This window comes from Rhinolophus hipposideros, assembly GCF_964194185.1.
Source record: "Rhinolophus hipposideros genome assembly, chromosome: 6".
NCBI lineage: Eukaryota > Metazoa > Chordata > Mammalia > Chiroptera > Rhinolophidae > Rhinolophus > Rhinolophus hipposideros.
The window spans coordinates 97,408,306-97,431,451 of NC_138052.1; the positions used below are offsets into that span (position 1 = coordinate 97,408,306).

The window sequence follows — 23,146 nt, forward strand, 5'->3', positions numbered from 1 at the left end:
TGCGGTCAGTAAATCTTTGTTGGTAAATAATTGCTATCGAGCAGAGTTTTAATATAAATTTATGAGTGGTGTTTTATCACAGCTTGGGGCTGCGGCAAGCACTGAGTGATGGATTTCAGATAGCATTTTCATTCATTACATTAACTTTGTAAGTTATTTAAAGCTTCTACACTTAACATTGCTTTTGGCTTTCAGTGACCTCTTGGGACTAGGCAAAGAATACCCATGACTAATAAAGAGATGGCAATCAGAAGACAATTCCACTATTTACTCCCCCATAGAAAAAGTTCCTTGGGCAAAAAAGCATGAAGCACCTGCCTGGAATCTGATATTTTGGTTGTAGGTCATTAAAATCACAGTCTTTCTGATGCATCAGTGAATTAACTAGGTGGTAGCAATTAGATCAACATTTGCCATTTCCAAGTAAGATAAGAGGAATGTTTGAGATGTCACAAAGCCCTTAAATTTCTTACTATACATACAAGTAAAAGATGTGTTAACGCTTTACAATTGGTGTGGTGGTGAGATGACTCCCGGGGAGGCAGCGTGTCATCAGGGTGACAAGCATAGATTGTCGCTTCTGGCTCCCCCTGCCAGGCTGGGTACCTGGTAGTTAACCCAAATCACATGGTTTGAAACAATAACCATTTCATTATTTCTCATCATTCAGTGGGTCAGGAATTTGGGCCAGGCACAGTGGGGACAGCTCGTTTCTACTCCCCAGGCTGCCTTGGAGGGCTGGAGCGCCCAGGGTCATTCCTTGACCCTCGTTTGGTACCTGGACTCAGAGGCGGAAGTGGACGCCGTCGGTCCGCCGCAGTGGTGTGTCTGAGACCTGGCGTCTCCTCCATGGGTCAGGGCCTGTCCCTCCTCAGTCTCCACAGCACAATCCCCGGATCTCTGACAAGGCTGCAAGGGCTCCGTGCGTAAAACCAGGAGCTGCCAGGCCTTCCTCAGGCTTCAGCCCGAGTGGGCACAGCGTAATTTCCAGCACGTTCCATTGGTTACACTGAGTCAGAGGGCCCGGGCCACACAGGAGCTGGTGGTTTTTGAGGGTCTTCGCTGGAGACCAGCCTCGTTCGTCTGCCCTCCCGCACGCAGGACGCCCTCAGCCTGTCCCCAGAGCCGCAGCCTCATCCTGTCGTGGTATGTGGCTCCGGCTGTCACGTGCATCAGGCTTCTCAGATAGGGTCCTTGCCATGTGAAGACCAGGGTGCTCAACAGACAAGCGCGCTCTCTCTCTCTCTCTCTCTCTCTCACACACACACACACACACACACACACACACAGTGCTGACATACAGGAAGCTGGCAGCAGGCACCCTTACTCCATGAGGAGGAGAGGGACACGTGGCAGTGACTGGTCCACAGCACCTCGGAGCCCAGCGGGGCCGTGTTCCAACCCTCTGTGCTCTGGGCGCGGGGAGTGTGTTCTCCCAGGGGCACCCTCCTTGGCCCTGGGCTCTGTTGTCTGAGCCGACCCTCCTTTTCCATAAGACATGGCCTGTTTTCACAGCCTGCTTCCTCTTGCATTTAGGTTGAGGGCCCAGGTGCCTCTTTTCCTGTTGCACTTTGTGCCTTTTAGTGCTAGTGGTGTATAGAACTCCTTTAAACATCTTGTGGGTGTCCTTTGTAGCAAATGACCGTCCATTCCATGAGACAGAAGCCACTCCACAGCTCCGTATCTCTAACCCACAAATCTCTAACTGGAAGGTCCGTGAGGCCCTGCCTTCGATCTTCCTGAGTTCTCAGGAAGAGGGGGTGACCACCACACCCTTGATGGGGGCCTGTATTCTGAGGTCACGTCGCTGACATCCCCTGGATTGGGTCTTTGTTCTGAGGCCACTTCTTACTTGAAAGTTTTCTACTGGCAGGAGACGCTTTAGGGGGTGGAGGTGAGGACCAGGTTTTCTCGTGGCCCAGTGCAGCGAGGTTTTTAAACTGCAAACGTTGCTTGCAGTACTGCTTGCAAACTCCGTCCTGCCAGATGTATCAGAGCCGGTAGCAAGCCCAGCGTTCTTCCTGTGCTCCCCTCAGCCAGGTGGTGGGTCACTCGGCACGTGCTACATGTGCCACAGGCAGCAGGACTGCGGCCCCCGCTGCCAGTGCACAACTGGGGCCCGTCTCCAGCCTCACGGAGCATTTCCCTCACTGTCCTTCCAGCCTCCACTACAGCTGCGACGTCCCCACCAGCGTCAGCCAGTGCACGTGCTTTTTATTTTTGTTACAGCGGTACAAGATGCTGGTTCTGTTTTTCTTACCTGTTGTTGCATGAGGATTTACCCCCAAAGCTTAGTGATTTTAGAGAACTGGCGTTTTATTATTTTTCGCCATTTGGTGGTTCAGGACTCTGGACAGAGCCCAGCATGGCTTCTCTGTCAGAGGTCCCTAACCCGGAAGCTGCCAGGATTTCTTAAGGTTTAAACCCAGTGTAGATTGTGTCACTCACACTGATTCTGTTGGTTAAAGTGAGTCTCGGGCCTCTCCCAGTCGGTGTGGGATGATTTACACAGACACAATACCGCGACGCGTGGTACATTGGGAGCTGTCTTCAGACCTGCTTCCAGGCTGGATGTGCAAGTTGAGCAAGTTACAAACCTCTGCGTGCCTCAGTGGTCTCATCTGTAAAATGGGGGTAATCCATCAGGTCCGTTGTAAGCTTTCAGTTGGTTAATACTTGTAAGGCTGTTAGAGTAGCTCCCGGCTCATGCTGAGCCCAATATTGTTTTGAAATAAAATTTTTTAAAAAATAGATGCGTAGGCCATTTGAAAGTCAAATAAAGCATTAATTATAATTGATGTCTACACTGTGATAGCGGGTCAGTGAGAAACAGTCTTGAGCCAGAGATCGATTTTACATGTACAAAGGTGGCATCTGAAGGCTAGACCAAGTACGCATTTTGACATTCTGCCGTGTGGCTTTGCCCTGGGTTACACAGGATCAAAGAGACTTAGAATCATAACGGCCATTTTCACTCGCACATGGGAACTGCCCGCCTGTGTGTCTCAGGCTGAGAGCCTTCTGGCCTCTGTCATCTTCTGGCCAGTGGGATCGTGGCTTCATGTCCTTTAAAAGTTTAAAACGAGCTATTTTTAGGCCTTTCCATTTTCTTGGTAGAGTAGAAAGTGTGTAAGTTCAGGATGACAGAAGCATGGAGGGCTCAGCCGGATGCAGTGAGTGGCGGCCAGGACGTATTCTGGTCGCATCAGTAGAAATTTGTGCCAAAGGGAGACGATGGGTTCACTCTCTTCTGTTGGCACTTTGGGGGATCCCGTGTTCAGCAGAGTCGCACCTTGGCAGAGATCTGGAACCTTTTGCTTTGGGAAGAGTCTGGGACTACGGGACTTGGCTGTGTGCTGTGTGACGAGCCGTCTCCTTGGTCCCGCAGAGTAAGGGCTCCATCTCTGCAGCGCCAGAGCTGGGAACCAGGCTTGCCCCTCGGCGGGCAGTAGATGCCTGTGCAGGTGTTCTAGCTGTCAGGAGCCACGGACTGCCTCTCCACAGGGAGTGACCCTGCGCAGGGATCGTGTAGACGTAGCAGTCTAGCGGATCAGGACTGAATGGTTTCACAACTTCTGGGGTCTCTTTAGACTCTGAAATTCTGTGCTTTTCACTTGATACAAATACTCATAAAAAAAATAAGTGTTTGGAATTAATTTAAGTGAGGAAAAAAAAAAGGAAAGAAAGAAAACATGTTTTTGGTCCACAGAAGCTATTTCCTGAGTCTCCTCATTTTCAGGCAACTGAAGCTCTGATTACAAAAATCCATCTTGTTTGCTGTCCCGGAAGCACTAGTCACGTACCGTAACTCATCAGAGAGCTCGTGTCCATCGTGCTTTCGCTTTTTAGGATGGGCTCTTTTTATTATTATAAAAAGACAGTACAGTTTGCTGGCTTCTCCCAGTGAGTCAGCTTGCCTTGCTTGCCTTTTGTAAAGGTGAACACATATAAGTGCAGACGTGGACCCTGAATTCAGAGAGCTGTGTGCATAGCCTCCAGCCCTGGGCTTCCTGGGGACCACCCCTGCAGGATGCGCAGGTCTGTGGATGGCTGCTGTCTGGGAGAGGACAGAGGTCCCAGGTGGCCCTGCCGTGGGAGGTCCAGCGCCTGCGTCCATCCCCCTCTGCCTACCTCTGGTGACCCGGCCAGAGGTCACAAGCAAAGCCTGCCTGTGTGTGACGTGCACACTTGTTTGGTTTGACCTCTGCTACATGCAAACAGTGTATAATCTGTTGCCAGTATTTTAACATAAGGAGCCATCACATAAAAACTCCAGTTTTTCTCCTTCTCTTGGATAATTGGGAAATCTGGTGACAGACACAAAGACCCTGCACCCCCAGAGGAGACACCCTATTGTCTAGTCCAGGGGGCTGCTCCTGGGCACGTGTGGCCCAGTTGTGTCCCAGGTGAAGGACCCCACCGTTAAGCAGGTCTGGCTCCTCCAGTTTGCAACAGCCCGATCACCCCATTCCTGGAAGTCTTTCCTAGAGTCCAGGGCATGCCCGGGGTACTTGACTTAGCAAACAGAAACCCCTTGCTCTGGGTCGACGGGCAATGTATTCTAAGGGATGTATTTGGATTTGTGTGTGTCAGAGCGGTGCTTGTCTGTTCTCTCGCTGGCTGAGTGCAGAGTACAGTGTGGTTGGCTCACAGCAGTCTGCAATCTCTGGATTCTCACTGTCCCCTCGGGGAGATAGGGCTGCAGGCACCTGCCAGGACCCTACGTGACTGCCCCTTCAGGTCCGGTATCAGCCCTGGGAGGAGGTGCTGCTGGTTCAGCACTGCGGGCTGGAGGCCAGGCCGTGGAGGGGCCCCTGGGAGGTCTGACCGCTGCTCGTGGTGCCCACAAGTAGGGCTTAGCAGCCAGCGCCGTGGCAGGAATGAAGGGGGCAGGCAGCTAGCTGGTCCTGGCACTTCCGTCAGCTAACACGTGACCTCGCGTCTGTGACTGAGCCTTGTCTGTCCGTAACAAGGAGCCGGATGACACTGTGGCCCTCATCTGTTGCTTATGGGGAGTAAGGGAGAGTGCACGTGACATGCTCAGAAATGCGTCAGCGCAAGTCCGCACTCAGGCCACTTAAGGAACAGTCACCTTACCTGGTACAGCAGCACCACAGACCCGCAGCTGGGCGGGCCTGGGCTTGGGTGCAGCTGTGAGGTGGGGAGCAGGGAGGCCGAGCTCAGTGTCGCCGGAAATCCGGCTCCTAGGACAGGTGTCCTTCCTGCCCCCCTGACTTGCCGCGTTTGAATAGTACAGGTGATGTGAGATTACCCTCCAGGGTGAACCATACATTTACTTAAGATGGTCAAGATTTGGACTTCCTTTCACCAGACATCACTACGCTCTCCTGGCCCCAAAACAAATCAGCCGAGGTTCATGCCCCGCGCGTGTCATGTTGTCCGTGGCCTCCCTTTGGAACGTCTCCCTGCGTCTCAGAAGCGAGTCCTCGGCCCACGCCGGGGTGCGGAGAGGCGGGCTGTGGGGAGCTCAGGGCGGCGGCCCGCGGTGTGACCTGCGGCGGAGGCACCGAGCTCCCCGTGCTGGTGTCGTGGGAATTCCCCCTGACGGGGGTGGGACCTGTGACCCCCAGCAGGACTTGGCGGTGCCGCTCGGGAGGGACGTCTGAAGACTTTAAGTGGCTGCTTATCTGTCCTCACGACGCAGCAGGGACCGCCCGTCCCACCCGCTCTTCCCGGTTCTTGCGCATGGCGTGGGTCACCTGCGTTTCTACTGGCGTTTTCCTCTGGGCCTGCCTCCCTCTGCTGGTGTCAGTGCCCAGTTTGGCATTTATTGGTTAAGAAGGAAGGGATGCTGTGTTATGCCACATGTTTGTTTGGTTTCTTTAAATAATAAGAACTTAAAAGAATCCTTCCAAGATCCCACTGTGAGTTGCTTCAAACTTTGAAGTCCTTTCTCCCAGCAGCAATCTGTAAGTGGTGGTCAGAGTGTGTGTGCAGTTTGGTATAAAAAGCAGTGTCGTCACAATATTGGTAATTAACTGGAACTTGGACTTAATGATCACACAAAAATGCTTCCTTCAGTTTGGTTCCTGGGGTATAGCAGAATTTGGAGGTCGGTGGAGGCTGGTAGCACTCCCCAAGGGACTCAAGGGCACCTCTGCTTCTTCAAGGTGTCGAATCGTATTTCAAACTTACAACTTGCCTTCTGCCTTAACCTGGGTGAATTAACCAGCATTCATTCGTCTTATGCTTTCTCGGTCCTAATTGTGACCACGTGAGTTTATAAATGGGCAGTAAGAGGAAGAGGAGGGAAGGAGGGTCTTCCATTGTCCTTATTTCATGTGGACAGGAGTTGGAAGAATGCAGAGATGAAAGCTTAAGTTGGCATCTCCTGAGCCCGGAGCCCCAGCGGGTAGGAGAAGTGCGGGTCAAGGTTATGGGCTAGGTGGAGCCCAGCCCTGGCCGTCGGTTTTCATAGCCCAGGAAGGTCTAGGCGAGGCAGAAGGTTTGCTGGGAATTGGTAGTTAAAACAAGAATAAATTCTCATTAGTCATCTCAGGAAAATTGGATTACACATGCTTCAGTAGTGTGTTAGTTTCACATTTTGAATGCTTTTCAAGAAGCCCTAATATGATTTCATTAAAAATGGATTAAAGTAAATTATACACAATTCATCTGTTAAATGCTGTTGCTGACTTTGCAAATGGAATTTCGTTTTTAATAAATTGAAAATCTGATATGAAAAACTGTGAAATAAAATGTTCCTATTTGCAAATATCAGAAGGTAAGAATACAGTTAATGTCTTATTTTTAGAAAAGAAAAGTTAGGTTTCCTCTTCTAACATACTATGCCCACAGGCGCTGGCGTGTGCGCTCCCAGCTCAGCATAAGGAAAGTTGTGTTACGTTTGTTGAACTGATGGCACGTCTTTCAGCACTCGTTAGTATCACAAAGTTAAGTTCTACACACATCCACACAAAAGGAAATTGGTTGAATGTATGTGTTGTATAGAAAAAGGAAGAGAAAACCAAATTACCAAGCTGCAAATAGGTATGACTTCCATTTAAGATTGCAAGACTAAAATGATAGTTTAAAAATTTAAAACTTAGCAATGTGCCTACTTTAAGAAAAATTTACACAAGACTTTCTAATTTGTATCTGTTAATTTATATTTGGCTCCTGTTTCCTATAGGGCATGCTGCTGAAGCGAAGTGGCAAATCATTGAACAAAGAGTGGAAGAAGAAGTATGTCACCCTTTGTGACAATGGCGTGCTGACCTATCATCCCAGCTTACATGTGAGTGTTGTCCCCTGGGAGCTGTTAGCAGGCGCAGACCTCATGTAATCACTGTGCATGGGGGGTGGGGATACGGGGTGGGTGCTGGAGCTGTCAGGCCTCTCCTCTCAGAAGTTAGGGTCGGATTGGGTCTCCTGCTCCATCATGAGATAAATGCTATGCCCCTCACACTTCATTAGACCCTGGGTCTTCCCCTCCAGGTCTGTCTGTTGCTCTCTAATTAATTCTATAAAGAATCACAATGAAATGCACAGAGGAAGTAAAATTTTCAATGAGTGTAAAAAGACAGAAGCAAGTAGTAACAGAGAAATGAGGAAAGAGAGCCATCTATCTGATAATCTATAAAAGGGGACCCAAATGCATTAGCACCCAGGATTCGCTCTGAGCAGCTGAGAACAAAAGCAAGAGGTTAAAACATATCATTCGTGACTCGGTTTTTATTGTCAAATAACAACACACACCAGTTCTTAAAGCAAGAGAAGTTTTCTCTGTGCGTCCATAAAATTTGTTACATTAGTAATTTATGTAAGACAGGTGAAAAGCAGAATTCATTTTATTTTGGGAGGGGAATGCAGACATTCTACCCTTGGTGCATTATTTCAGAAAGCCTCGATAAACTCCGAAAATGGGGTGTTAGTGATAGATTCAGATCTTTCAATCTCGTTGAATCTGTCCTAATGTAGATAAATGTATAGATTAGACTACATGGTGTCAGCTGTTGTATCACTGTGTTAAGCTTTGTATTTCAAATTTCAAATACTTTTAAAATTGCACAGTTATTGACAAAACGTTAGAAATAGGCGTATTGAAGAGAATGAAAATCACTCCCAAAATACCTTCTGGAGAACATGACTGCCAGTATTTGGGGTGTTTGCTCCCAGCCGTTGTGTGCTGTGTCCTTCCACAAGCACACGGTCAGTCGGCCTGTGTATTCTGCCTCTGATCCGCTTTCCTAGCTAATGACAGATCTGTGCACCGTCCCGTGTCAGCCAATAAATACGGTTCTACGCACCTTTTTTTTTTTAAGATTTTATTGGGGAATGTTGGAGAACAGTGTGTTTCTCCAGGGCCCATCATCAGCTCAAGGTTGTTGTCCTTCCGTCTAGTTGTGGAGGTTGCAGCTCAGCTCCAGGTCCAGTTGCCGTTTTCAGTCTAAGTTGCAGGGGGCACAGCCCACCATCCCATGCGGGAATTGAACCAACCTTGTTGTTGAGAGCTGGTGCTCTAACCACCTGCGCCATCCGGCTGCCCCTCCAGGGGCTCAGCGGCAGCTCGTTGTCTTCAATCTAGTTGTGGAGGGCGCAGCTCACTGGCCCCTGTGGGAATCGAACCAGCAACCTTGTTGCTCAGAGCTTGTGCTCTAACCAGCTGAGCCATTTAGCCGCCATCTATGCCACCATTTTTAATGGTTATGTAATACTCATCATGTAGACATGCCCGAGTTGATTTCACACCATCTCCAAAAGGGATATTTGGCAAATATATTTACTTTGAATTATTTTCACAAGTGACTCTAATCAGCATCCTCTGTTTGCATTTCTGTGCCCTTGTCCATTTCCCCTGACAAGTTCCTAGCGATCGGCTTTCTGAGTTGGACAGTATTCATGCTGTTAGGGCTTCTGATGTGTGTTGGTGAAGCCCCGGAAAGAGTGTCTCGGCTTCTCTCCGCTGGCAGTATACCGAGGGCTGGTCCTCACTGCACCCTCGGGAACATTTACTTCAAAAGAGTAAATTTACGTACATTCCAACATGAGGGGTAACGATGTTGTGCTTGCTGGGGAGAATTGCCCTTCACCCCCTTGTCTTACAGCAGTGGCCCCGCCTTCAGAGCCATGTGGAAAGCCAGGTTTTATGAGGCGCCGCTGACCTGTTCCTCATGTTGGCGGGACTATCGCCCACGCCTCCCCAGGAAGGAGACTTCTGAGATATCAGTGCTTTACTGTGCTCAGGAAATTCCTGTGTGCTTGCTTGCGTTTGGGTTATTTGCGGGATAGTCAGGTTGCTTCTCCAGGTGACCTCCACGTTCAGGACGGAACGCCAGTCCTGCCCCACCCAGGTCTCCTGGGCCACGCAGCGCCCTGCACCCCCAGCCCCTGCCCAGCAGAGCCCCAGAGTCCTGCCGGGTCTCACTGGCTGAGTTCGTCCTATGACCCCGTCAGACAGCAAAGATCTAATTATTGACCCAGTTGCTTTGTGTTATTTAGAGAGGAAAGTGTAATCAGGATACTCTTCTTACTGGGACTGCTGAGCAGTAAAAGTGAGCTCTGCTTGACAATGCAGCTCAGGGCACCTGACACTACCCTGCTAAGCCCAGGTCCGGTCACAGGGGCTTTGCTGCTTCTTGCCAAGGGAGGAGACGGCCACAACACTATGCAGCCGAACATTCCCGCAGGAGGGCTCATGCCTGCTCACTCTTCATCCCCACCTCTGATTATATAATCACAGTCGGGTCTTCAGAAATTCTCCCACACAGGCTCCATCGTGTGATGCCCCTCCGTGTTTGTCAGTTCCATCCTTTTGTTTCTTTTTTAAATGTGTGTGCATGGATATTATTGGAATACAGAAAAGGAGCACAGTGGGACTTTGTTACATAATTATGTGGCCGGCAGGAGCCAGTGTCATTTGAAAGTGCTGTTCAGTGAGTGTTCATCGCCTGGGAACTGAAATTGCTCACGCAGGTACGTAGTTCCCTCCGTCAGGGAGTGGCTGAACCCAGGAATGGGGGGCAATTCTAGGCCATGGAGCGATGGCATGACCTTTACTGTGATCCTTCTCCCACTTTATTTTCACATCCGAGCTTTGGGTGAAAGTTTGGAGGGACAGTGAGTTCCCGGTAGATTGTCTGGCAGAATAGAGCAGAGGTTCTATCTGAGCGGTTGGGGAGCTGAATTAGGCTGGCAGTCCGGTTCAGACTGGGAGGAGGCGTGGGCAGAGTCCAGACTCTCCTTGATAAGAAATTTGGGAGTATGCAGATGGTTGCAAATTCAAGGGCCAGAGTTCTGTACCATGAAGAATGGCCCGGTTGGTTTAGCCTGGAAAATTTCAAAAGGTGACAGAACCCAATGCGCTCCAACCCCGACGGCCCTGTAACAGCCACTTTCCAGGTCATCCCTGAGACACAGTGTGGCAGAAAGACCACTAAGTGCGTTTGTTGGCCATGTGTGATGCTGGATAAGTGATTAAATACTGGGGACATCTGCCCAGGTTGGTGGCTTTGGGTTCCATCCCTGTTGGTCACCTCCCTGTCACTGGCCCCGCAGGGGTGTGCCTGATGTGAACTAGTGCAGCCCGTAGCTCACAACTCCCCAGAGAAGGGGCCACGGAAACCGGCATGGCTGAACAGCAAGAGCTTTCTAGTTCCAGCTTTCTGCAGACAGCCAGTGTCCGTCAGTGGTGGAGTGGTGGTGCGGGATCACTAATTTTCGGTGATTAAGTGATTTATTTACCAAAAGCGAAACTGGCTTGCTTTTTGAGGGTGGGTTCTAATGAGGTAATACTTTTATAATGGGACGAGCGCTGGGGGCTTGAGAGCAGCAGGCCTGAGGGTGCACCAAACACAGACGACTCGAGCAGACCTTCGGCGGGGCCCTGCGGCCGCCCCTTCAGCCCCAGCGTGTACGAGCTGCCCGGGGCCCTGTGGTGCGGGCACAGACATGTGCTGTCCCTGTGCACACGTGTGCTGCTCACTCGCCCCCCAGCCGGACGCTGACTATCACTAGCCACCTTCGACAGGTCGATCACGGTAAACCCAGGGAGCTGGGCCGGGTCTCACACACATCGAAGGGCGGAGCAAGAGTAAATGGTGGAATCGAGTTTCGATGGAAATACAAGGGCTGGCGTGGCTTCCCTTAATGTCATCCCTTCGTTATGGTCCCTTCACGGGAAGGCCAGAGTGCTCAGGATTGGGGGCCGCCATCAGGGTGTTCCTGTCACCTGTATCAGAGACCTGGTCTGTAAGGCTGCTCTCCCGCCCGGGGCTGCTCTAGGCGGCCCTGCGTTCGTTGGCCGAATTCAGGTGCCCGGTGAGCATCCCAGCCAGTGCTTGTGGACAGACAGGCAGGCAGCGGCCCAAATGCCTCAGCCGGACAGTGTTTGCTGCCGGAGGACAGAGCCGTGCCCGCCCCAGCCTCGCTGCATCGCTCCTGGCAGTGCCGAAGCGATTGGAAAAGGTGCTCGATGAGCAGGGGGCTGCAGCTCTAGCTCGCTCAGGGCACCGTTCCCGAATCTTGCTGAGAACCCTGGGAAGTGTTTTTCAGTACCTTGATTGGATGCCCTTAAAGAAACGATCTCCGAGAGGAGATCAGTTCCATTCCTTAGGGAACAGATTGCTTTCCTTATTCCACAGATGTCCTCGGGAGGGTTGATGTTAAAGGTCATCCTGGGGACATGAACCACGTCTCGATCCCAAGCAGATGTTGTGCAGATACGGGTGTGGCAGAAAAGAACCCCGTCCTCTTAGCAAAACAGTCGGGGTGTGGGCCACTGTGCCCTGTGCCGTGGAAGCCCCGTAACTTCAGAAACAGGCTGCCAGCCATGAGGTGGGGACATTGGGCTTTGCAGCACCGGTGGGCTTGGCATGCGGCTGGCAGGCTCCCCGTGTGCCTGGAATGGGTCAGCGCCAGGAAGTGCCCCAGTGCTGGCATCCGTGGACCGCCCGGCCTCTGAACTCAGGCAGGCTCCTCCATGCACAAGAGTACGAGCAAGGGACCTCAGCTGGGTGGTGGCTCCACGTTGTCACTTCCCACTGGTCACCGTTGCTTCAGATTTCCCTTTCCTTGTTCACATCTTTTCCCTGAGTTGCATCTCTTTCCCAGGCCCTCAAGGTCAGCCCAGTCCTGTGGCATCATTCCCCCTCCCCTACCCCAGCCACAGACTCGGCTCATGCATGGATTATTCAGGAGACCACAGCCCTGGGTCCCTCTGAGCTGCAGTCTGGCCTCTGTCATTCGTTTGGCACACGTTTTCCCTGTACCTCCCCCGCCCCAAAGAGAGAAGTTGTTGAGGGGACCTTTTGGCCCCAGGCATGTTTCCTGTTGCAGAAAACCTCCAAGGGTTCTCTTGCCGAGGAGAGAGCCTCTGTCTCTAAGCACAACAGAATTGCCTTTGCGTGCTGAGATCCTAGGAAGAGGTAGTTTTTCTGGAAATTGGAGGGAAAATGGGCAAAGCATTGATCCAACCCCGACTGAGAAAGTTCCCTAAAAGTTGATATTAGCAATACTGCCAGACTCCTCTGTGCTCGGCGAAGCCGTCACCCCACCTTCCCCACGGCCACTCGTCCTGCCGGCTTCAGCGCTTCCCCGAGGTTTAGGTGCCTCTGCAGTGGCTGCCTTGGCCCCACGGGGGCCCTGCACCTCCTGCATTGTAGCGCGAGAGGAAGACATGACAGTGGATCTCAGCCCCGTGTCCTAAAGATCAGTGGTGCCCACAAGAGCCACGGGGCCTGGCGGCAGGGGCAGGGTGACAGACGAGTGGGGAGCGCTCCAAGGACCTGCAGCCAGCCCTCAGCGGCTAGTATAGCATGGCCCTGGGACGCCCACCTCCTCAGAATCTGGGGCAGCCCGGAAACCTCCGATCTTACTTCCATGCCCTTCTGCGTAGTCGGGCCCCCTTCCTTCGACGTGCCGCATTTTAAGGGCGGCACTGAGAACTGGCTGGATGGTGTCTGTAAATCTGGGGCAAGAATCCTTTTACCGGCTGGGAAGGGAGATGATACTGTCTTCTAAGGTCGCTTCAGGCTTAAGAGTCTGTGACTGAAATTCTCACCAAAAACTCTTAACAAACTGAGGCTAAAGGAGTCTGTTTGGATTTCTAAGGAAAGGCCCATCCTGAGATGGGAGCTGCTGGCTGGGATCAGTTACATGGGAAGGCAAAGACGGGGCGCAGAAACACCCAGTTCACGATTCATCTTTCTCTCTCAAAATGCTGGTAGTCAATGAAATAAAACCTATAACCCACTTTAGGACCGATGGAAAGTGCAACCAAAACAATGAAGCTGCTTTTGTTCTGGAGATGCTTCAAGTGACCAACAGCCCTGTGTGCCCAGGAACAAGTGGGTTCCCAGGACGCAGGGCTGCCAGCGCTGTGTCCCAGGCAACCAGGGGCAAATTGGTCACCCTCCCTCTGGGCCTGATTAGCTTAACTGCTCCTTCAACTTCAACTGACATTTTGCTAAGACAACCCAAAACATGTCAGTAAGACTAAAACAGTGAAGAGCAAGACTTCTGAAGCTGCTCCGTGGTCTGTGTTTTTGTTGCTCTAAAAGTCATCCATGTGCAAGACCTTTCAGAAGCCCTGACCGCTTGACTTCCTTGGGGGAGATACGTCTGAGTATCTCATGGTTTTGTGACGCTTTGCTGGAGCAGTCGGGCTGGGCGAAGGGCGGCCTGTTCTGTGGACTTCAATATCAGCCTCAGGGAGCACCGTGATAGAAAAATGGAGGGGCTAATGAGAAAGCACTGGGACCGCGGGGCTTCACCGTTCAGCGTCACCCATTCATCTTCCTTGTCGAGACAGCGCCATCGAGGGCACGGCTGAAATTCCTGCTGACAAAGGGTGTGCGGTGGGATTCCTGAGAGGACCTGGAAGGATTGGCTCGTGGCCGCACGGTCGAGCCAAGCCAAGGACCTCAGGGCGCCCTGGCCATGAAGGCTCTCCTGGGCTTCCTGTGAGGACAGTGGGGGCTGGCAAGGCCCCCCCCCCCCCGCCCCGGGCTGACCTGGGCTTGAAGAGCTCACACTTTTGGAAACCTCCTCTGGGATTTCTTTCCCGTTCTGTGTGTGTGGTCTGAGTTGGAAACAGCCATGATGCTGTCCTTTCTCCCTGACTTTCCTTCTTACCGGACAGTCCTCCCGAGATAGGCCCATTGCGGCCACACGAAGCCTTTGATTCTGCAGGTGGTTGACCTGTGTTTCGTTTCCACATCAGCAGAGTCAAGCTGGGCCTATGTTGTCATCGGGAGGCTGATTTCAGGAAGTTTCTCGTTTCAAAATCGAACAAAATCCACTTCATTGGTGGTGCAAAAACAACAGAAAGAATGATTTCCTAAGTAGGTATTCTTCTCAAAGGAGAAAATTCAAGGAAAAAAGGGAGAGGTACTTACGGTATGTTGTGAGAACAACAGCCCTTGCCTACACCCACCGCTGGTGATGGTCATTCAGAGTACACACAACCGTCACATAAAATGAGGACGTTTTACCTGCAGAGTGAGGCGTCACTAAGCGTCTGTGACGAGTCAGTCCCTTGGACCAGGTTCACACACCTGCTAAGGTCGACCTCACGTTTCTCGAAGTGGTGAACACTGAGTTAAAGCGGAGAAACTCTTCGATGGTTCCCCAAAACATGGCAGAAGTCAGACTAGCTTGAGTCTAGACAACGAGACAGACAAGTTCACAGTCCAGATGTCCAGGTGTAGAACCTTTGGGGTCCCAGAATGACGATAACCGTGAGAAGACAGACCTTCTTTCCCTCCCGAGAATGATGTCAGATGTGTCACGTGTGTGACCGCCTGCAGTAAGCACAATTCATTTTGTGATGACCTTGTTTCCCTTGATAAACCTCAGTGCTGGAAGCTGTGTTCTGGTCTGTATGTTCCTTTCCAGTCTGGCTTCTAGAATTTCCAGGCTGCTGTCCAGGTAGGCCTTTGTGTTCTTCCGTGAGAGTGCTCCCAGCTGTTCTGGCAGGTTCCGTGTCTCTGTACTGCCCCTTCCAGAGTAGCCTAATCGAGGGCAAGCACTGTGCCTGTTCCTGCTGTTTGCCCAGGGCTAGTGTGCACATGACACACAGGTGAGGACTTGTGGGTCGCACAGAATCGAGTCACGTGGGCCCCGCAGTGTCTTTGCTCCCGGACTGCCCTGGCTTGGAACCTCACCAGTGACGATCCCGGCTCTGCTTTAAAAATTTTGGTGAGATTGGGAGCAAGAAAACTAATCACGTCGCACAAGTTGACCTATCTAAGTGTAGCTTAGCTTACATCAGGGAGGGGAGGGACACACACGTGACATTGTACAAATGCCACAAAATCTGAAAACACAGCTGGAATTTAAAAAGAGAAAATCCTTTAAAATCTGTGTATTAGGAAAATACATAGCTAGCCAAGAGCAAAGGTCTTGAGCTCTCTGGCAACAAGCAAACCTTTCTATTCTGTCTGCCTGCCTCTTTCAGGCCAGTGGGAATGAGTTTGTAAACTGTGAAGCCACGGCTCGTGTTTCTGCGAGACTTTCTAAACTGGCGGGAGTCAGCTCTGGGAAAGGCAGAAAAACCCCAAGTTTGTCTACTATTACTGGGACAAAGGGGATAAACGCTCGGTGTCTGAGCTTTGTTGAGTTTGGGGCAGCAGGTCGAGTCCTCGGGTCTACGAGCGTCTCTGCTTTCCCGAAACAACCACTGTCAGTTACCCAAACGGGTCCGTGTCATGGGCAGACCTGGCCCTTCCAGCCCGCGTGTGGCACGACCTTGTGTCGGTTTGTCTGCTTCAAGGCCCCTTAAACCTCTGCCTCTTTCCAAGAAAGGCTTTGAGGCCGCTTACGACGCCAGTTGATGTGAATGTGCACACCTGTGTAGTCACGTGGGCACGTAGGCCCACACGTGTACACATGGAGCTCCGGGCTTGACTGCGTGTTCCCTTGTGTCCTGCAGAGAAGGAAATCAAGGTGTGTGTGGGATCGCCATGCCGTCACCTCCAGCCATCTGAAATTCCTTCCTTCCTTGCTTTCCAAGGTGTTTCATCCACTCCTCTAGGTCGATTCTTTGTCGTGTGCAGGTGGAAAGAGCCCTGGACTGGGAACCTGTGGTGGGTTCCCTCCTGGCGTGGCCCCTCCCCACCTTGGTGGCCTGGAGGTGGCCCTGTGAAGCGCTGGCACTCGGTTTTGGTGGTGGACTGTGAACATCACCACGCCCCTTCAAGGCCGTTACTGTGTGGCTCCTCCTTCCACTGTCATCGTGGTGTCCACCTTCCCTCCTCCCGGGGATTCCTCCAGGAAGACCTTGGGAGTCACACGGACCCAATGGCTACCCAAGCCCAGCATGTCCTGAACTCGCAGACCTGCATGTCTGCTGGTGCAACCAGCCGCTGGCCCATCGGGTTTTCCAAAACCCATCCCTGTACAGGAAACAGTGTTCTGCCTTTCATTCTTCTTTTTCACCTTGTAATTCTCATTATATGAAGAAAAGATCTCCAAGTAGGAGAGGAGCTTGAGTTTTGGAGTTTATCTTTGTTTTAGTTTTAGTTTGTTTTTTAATTGTGCTAAGTAGACGTGAACATGAAATTTACCATCTTACCCATTTTTAAGTGTACACGAGTGTTAAGTCTATTCACATTGTTGTTCAATCACTCTCCAGAAGTTTCTCATCTTGCAAAACTGAAACTCCCTACCATGAAACACTCACTGCCCACTCCCCCTCCCTCGGCCTCTGCACCCACCGTTCTGCTGTCTCTCTCTGATTTGTGATGACTCTTGAGGACCTCGTATGAGTGGAATCATGCACATGCAGTGTTTGTTTTTCTGTGACTGGCTTATTTCACATAGCACAGTGCCCTCAATTTTCATGCACGTTGTAGCCTATTACAGGGTTTTCTTTTTTGTTGTTGTTTGGGCTGAATAATATCCCGTTGTATGTATAGACCGTGTTGTGTTACCCATTCATCTGTGGATGCACATTTGGGTTGTTTCCTCCTTTGGCTATTGTGAACGGTGCTATGTCGACGTGGGTGTGCAGATATGTCTTTGGAGTGTGAGGTTTTAGTGTAAGAACTACGACCTGGGAGAACTACGGAGGAAGGACATCCACCCTGAAGCAGGGCCCTGGTTGAAGGAAACTGTTGGGAAAGTTGCTGGCCCGGCCGTGAATGTAGTGGATTATGAAGGTTTAATAACCTGGATGATGGCCTGTGACCCATACGGCATGAAAATACCCACCCAACCCTACTCACAGGGGCTCCTGTGTTTGCCAAGTGCCGGGTGTGGCAGGGGGTACCTGGGAAATGTTTTTGGTGTTGATCCAACCAGTTTCAGATACTATGAGAAATTGTTTCTCCCACATATCAATGCTTTCAAACTCATGGAATGGGTCTGCCATGGTGGTAGAAACCTTTTCAGGGAACATCTATAACTTTCTTAGAAAAAAAGGACTACTGAAAACCTCAGACTATTATTGCACGTACCAAAAAGTTAGATTCTTTATCAAAGTCTTATTTCTGCCTGAGGAATTCCTTGGTTATTTTAGATAGCTAACCCTCAGGGTTTGGAAAGTGTTTAGGATGTACGGACGAAAGGGCCAATGTGTGTGGTCACTATGGTACAGCTTATCCTGATGACACAGTAGGATGAGAGCAGACAAAATAAAGACTTCATATTTCAATAACTAAACCACCAAATACCCTCGATCTTACTGAATCTATTTTTTCTACATTGACAAATTCTTCTTCCCTCTTGATTTTCTAAATTAAAAACAAAACAAAAACAAAGTATACGTGTATATGTATGTTTTTGTGAGTACACAGATTTAACCATGTATCTTGTAGATCTGAGTCGTTGTGCTTCTTTCTAGTAGAGCCCACTGGACGTTGTCTTATCCACACACAGAGGCCGTTTCATCCAGTCTGTGTCATTTTGTTTCTCCTTTTTCTGGTCTTTTTCGTGTTACTAATTATGGCTGGCAATTCTTAGCCAGCCATAATAAGGTAAATAAATCAAAACCATCCATTTTCTTCACCGACAGTGAGTCGCAACCGAGAACTCAGTGGGAGCGGAGGATGGACGTGGGACGTAGTGAGGAAACAGTCCTCCACGTCTCCTAAGAAATTGCATTTCATTATGGTATTTTATAAATATTTTCCTCCATGGCTCGTAACCTGATTGCTGGCTTGTTGCTAAGGCCTTGCAAGGAAGGGAGAGGTGGAGGTGGAGAGGCCTGCTTCTCAGGTGTGCCTGTGGCCCCAAACGGAAACCAATCAAGGTGCGATTTATGTTCATTAAGTGCTTGTCAAAACTGAAAAATTTTCTAATCAACAGCAATCTCGCCGCAGCCCCCTCGATGGCTGGGAGTGCCGCCTCCCCAAGCGGCTACTTGCCTGTTACAACTCTAGGCTAAAAATCCGCTGATGATTACATTAGGCTAAGCTGCGAAGTAAATGAACCATGTCTTATTTAGGTGCCGGGAGCTTCAGTGTAGTCCTGCCCCGCAGGGCACTTGATAGCGTTTTATGGCTTTAAAATTAGTGTGGCTTCCCATTTGCTGCCGGGCGCAGCATGTTATGCCTTTGGACTCAATAAGCAAGGGGAAGGGGGCCTTTTGTTTTCCCCCTTATTTTTCTCCCTTGCATTTCAGCAATTTTGTTTTGCATCTTTTCCAGACGGCATTTTGCAATAAAAATGTCTGACTACCATCCACATGCCTCCCCCACCAAAGAAAGAAAGAAAAAGGAGGAGGGGGAGAAAAGGAAGAAAAAGTGGAAAATGTCACGCGTTTGCAGAGGACAATTTTTTTCCTTATGCTGCAAAGTGAAAAATCGCTTTGCAGGGCACCTCTAATGGCTTATCGTGTCCGAATTGCTACTTCAAGTGGGAACAGCACCTTTATCTCAGGAAATGCCCACATAAAATCAGAGGGCAGCTATTTCAGTGTTTTTATTGGACGAAAGTCATAAGAGTTAACATTTGTCGAGGGTTTGGCATTCTTTCCAGCACTTCATACATTATCTCAGTTCATCGTCACCACCTTCCCGTGAGGCAGGAACTGTTATGATCCCCATTTTCAGGGGTGTGGAAATGGGGACCCAGAATGGTGAGGTGGCGTGCCCCGAGAGCCCTGCTCCTGACGGATCGAGGTTGGAGCCTAGGCGCTGTGACCCTGCGGCCATGCTCTGGCAAGGAGGAAGCTGTGTCTTCTGCAGACTTACTTAGTGTATGAAACCAGAAAATTCTATTACTCAGAGAATTGACTGCTATTCATTTGTAATGAATCTGATTATATTCCTGTAAACCTCCTTGGCGGGCAGTAGCATTAGGGAAATAGAAAAATGCCTATTAAAGCAACATAGAGGGAAAAATAAACAATGAGACTTCTGAACAGGCCTAATGAAGGTTTAAAAATCAGGAGAAGGACTTAAATCTTGTGACTGGCAAAGACTGAAGTGGGGCTTTTGCTGTCCCAGGTTGGGTGACACAGCAGAAGGAAAGGCCTCGAGATAATTAATGCCCTGAGGACAGAGGTGTGTGCTCTTCTGCTTTAAAAACCTGTGTCTGTTAAGTACTGCATCTTCTAGCAAATTCATCCCACCAAGTCTCAAGTTTTAAAGAACTTCCAGGATAGACCCGATATCCTTACGGTGACGATTCCTACATAACTGGAAATGTGAAGGGTCTAACTCCTGGTCCAGGGGTTTGAAGCCATGTCTGATTATGAAAACAGTCACAGAGTCAAGGAATGGTGCTGGCTCCCTGCAGTTCCTTATTGTGACGTGCACTCATACCTGCCTTGGGAAGAGACCTACAGTGGCTGAGAAACAACAGGAAGCCATTTTCATATCCGACACATGCATTTCGTACAGGCTAGGTTTGAACACACGTGGGTTACAACTGGGTAATACTCAACCGAACACAAGAAAAATCTTGCTTTGGGAAGTTCAGGACACTAGGTCAATCCAGACAGATACAGTCGGGAAGCCTAAGGTGTTCATAACTCAGTTTGGAATTCTCTGCCGTTTTGATTTATACTAACCTGTCCCCCGGCTATTGTCGCGCTGTAACCCACAGTGTTGGGTGCTGGCTGCTGGAGCGCGTGGGCTAGAGAGCTTGGTCCTCGTGGGGGGGTCCGAGCTTTGTCTCCACTGTCTGTGAAGCCTGCTGCCCCGGATCCCCCACAACACTTTTCTCTACCAGGCCCGATAAGGCATTTGTTAAGTAAAGGGTCAGGACCTAACTGGTACTTTAGCCTGTCCCCGGGAGACATCAGTCTGCCATGTACCTTCCTTCTTCCTGTAGTGGTCCCATGTCACACTGACATGCCTTTGCAAGCCTTAGTCAAGTGGTCTTTACAAAGGCAGCTCCGAAAGTGAAACCCTGGAATTCTGTTGGCAGTTTGGGGAAACAAAATGCTTTCTCATACAGTGGTTCACTTTGAAGCTGCCTCCTACCTTGTTATTGTGACGACAACCCTTGGAGAGAAGGAGAAATTGTCTTCTTAGAGATATGTGATCCGGGAGGACATGCCCAGAAGATTTTTCATAGTAATTTCAGGGTATCACTTTCCTCTGCCCGTGATTGTGCATGAGGCTCCGGCTTGTTATTCTGAAATGTTGCACTAATAGAACGTTTGCTTGGTCTCTTTGAATGGATGGTGTTACCTATGTCTTTATAGATTAGTTTTCCTTGAAAACAGTGTTAAGTGGAGTTCGGGAATGGCAGCGCATTGAACCGTGTTTCTCTTATATACTGCTTTTTGAGTCCAGAAGTAATGGTTTATAAAAATAAAACTCATGCAAATTACTGTTTCCTCTTTGAACCACGGACAGTTCGTGAAGTGCAGTGAAAATAGGGATAATGAGTCATTCCTTTCCTCCAGGACAAGACAGACAAATCTGAAGACCATTTCTGATTTCTTCGTGTAGGTCCAGCTCTTGAGCACCCCGGCTGTGTGCATGAAATCCTGTGCACAGAGCCCTTGGCTGTTTCGTGAACGTGGAGCTATAACGGTGGTTCTGAAACCTGCTGGCCTCTGGACCCTTTACTTTCTGAAAAATTGAGGAGGCCTGAAAGAGCTTTTGTTTCTGTGCATTATATCTATGGATATTTATCGTGTTAGTAATTAAAACAGAAAATTTTGAAATATTCATATAATTCATTTAAAATAATAATAAGCCATCAGTTACATAATATTATCTCATGAGTAAGATTTTTATGAAAACTATATTCTCCAAAAGAAAAGCGTGAGAATAGCATCATTTTACATTGTTTTCCAAGCTCTTTGATACCTGGTTTCATAAAAGAGCGCTGCAGTGTCATGGCTGTTTCTGTCTTCGATCTGTTGCACTATGTTGTTTTGGTGAAGAAACTCTCACCTTATACACATATGTTTTTGGAAACAGGAGTCACTGAATAGCCATTTCAGACAATTGTGGATGTTCTTCTTGGATACACATCAAAACTCAACCTGGGACACGTTCTTAAAGCTCAGGGACACGATGTGGGATTTGAAACGACACGACTACATTTTCCTTCTCTGCTCCTTTAGACTCCATCCGTCTGTCTGGAACTTTGAGTGATGTTTCCTCCATGCATCACTCATTTCAAAGGTGGTGTTTCACCAAGGCACACAGATTTCCAGATGCCGATACTTCATTATGTAATATCCCCAAATCACACTTACATCACCACCAGTCTTGCCAGAAAAGTCTTAAGTATTTGGCAGGCATCAAGCTTATGGTGAAAAATAGAAGTTTTCAAAATTCTCACTGTTACTGGAAAGCTCAAATTGTATCATGCATAAGTACTGTCAGCTGTTTCTTTGCAGCGTTCACTTCGTTCATTTCCCAGAAAGTATCTACATAATACTCAAGACTATAATTTGTGTCTGACAGAGTCATTCTTTCAAGTAAAAATGTCCCAGTAAAAAGTGGCTAGTTCAGCTTGTAACTCAAACAATTGCGGGAGTGCTTTCCCACAAGATAACCTCAGCCTTCAGGACACAGCAGGAGTGCAGTCTGTATGCTTTTAGGTCACCACCCAGAACATTAAAGAGACATTTACTCAAGGGTTGACAGTTTTTAAAAACTGGGGTGCGTTGGGAGCGTTATTAAGACCACTCTTAAGTGAAACTGTTCTTGTTTATATTTAGAGAGCATGGCAATGAATAAAATAATGACTCGACTAGTTCATTTTCCTGCCACTGCCTTGATTCCTGCTAAGGAGCCAGCAGTTTCAGCCACCATCACCGTTGCACCACGCAGGCAAATTTCAACACAGTGAAAAAGGCAGACAGTGTCTCGGAAATAGTTTTGAAAACAGTATTGACCTTGTTCTCCTGCGCCCCCTCCCCCCATAGGGTGAAGGACCACTGTTGGAGCTAAGCTAGATCATGCAAAGAGAAAAAACCCAATTAGATTGACCATGGCACAAAGACCAAAGCAAATATCAGCATGTCCTAACAGTTATCTTAGACAAAATATTACATATTAATGTAAAGTACTAAATTTCTCAACGTTTATGTACAGGTAGAAACCAGAACTTTTTGGGAAAACCAAATTGGAACAAAAATTTCAATTTTTCCATCATTTAACTGGAAATGAAGAGTCTGAATACTTTTTTAAAGTATGTGTGAAATTGGGGTGGTTTTGATTGCCTCATCTATACCTGAAGAGAGTAGACTTTCAAAGTGTTTTTAACTTTGAGGTGCCAGTCATACCATTTACGCATTTTAGTTTAGTTTTAAAAGCTTGTTAACTGCTTTTGGTACCTCTGAACACATCAAACAAACCATCTTTCACCAGACAGCCAAAGGTACCGTCCAGATGGGAGGCACTGAGAATCAATACAGTCAGAGTATTTTTCGGGACTGTTGATGGATTGCTGTATTTTGAGCTTAACGTGAAGTGCCGAATGCCCCAGAGCTGACTAAGATGAACTCACCATTCACTGAGACCTCGATCGGCCATCACGCACATGGAGGGTTCTGGGATCGCCAAGACGAGACATACACGTGTTTCCCTTGGTAGTTTTGGAGAGAATCCCTGTGGTTTTTTGGAAGTAGCCTCCTGTGGTGCTGTGAGGAGACTGTGCCACTCTCCTTGCTGGAGCAGAGTGTTACCCGGTTAATGATCTCCCCGGTCCTCGTGACCGTACTGAGATTCTCGGCCATTGTATAGCAGCCAATCAATTAGTTCTCCGTATCGGG

General features: G+C 49.1%; 1 protein-coding gene across 6 annotated transcripts in view; it reads left to right on the forward strand.

Annotated features, from left to right (window-relative positions):
- Positions 1-23,146, forward strand: part of AGAP1 (ArfGAP with GTPase domain, ankyrin repeat and PH domain 1) — a 521,440-nt gene that overhangs the window by 316,672 nt on the left and 181,622 nt on the right. For all 6 annotated transcript variants that reach the window (XM_081051870.1, XM_081051871.1, XM_081051872.1 and 3 more), the window contains one exon: positions 7,154-7,258. In XM_081051870.1, coding sequence (XP_080907996.1) covers positions 7,154-7,258 — 105 coding nt within the window. The remainder of the gene's footprint in view (positions 1-7,153; positions 7,259-23,146) is intronic.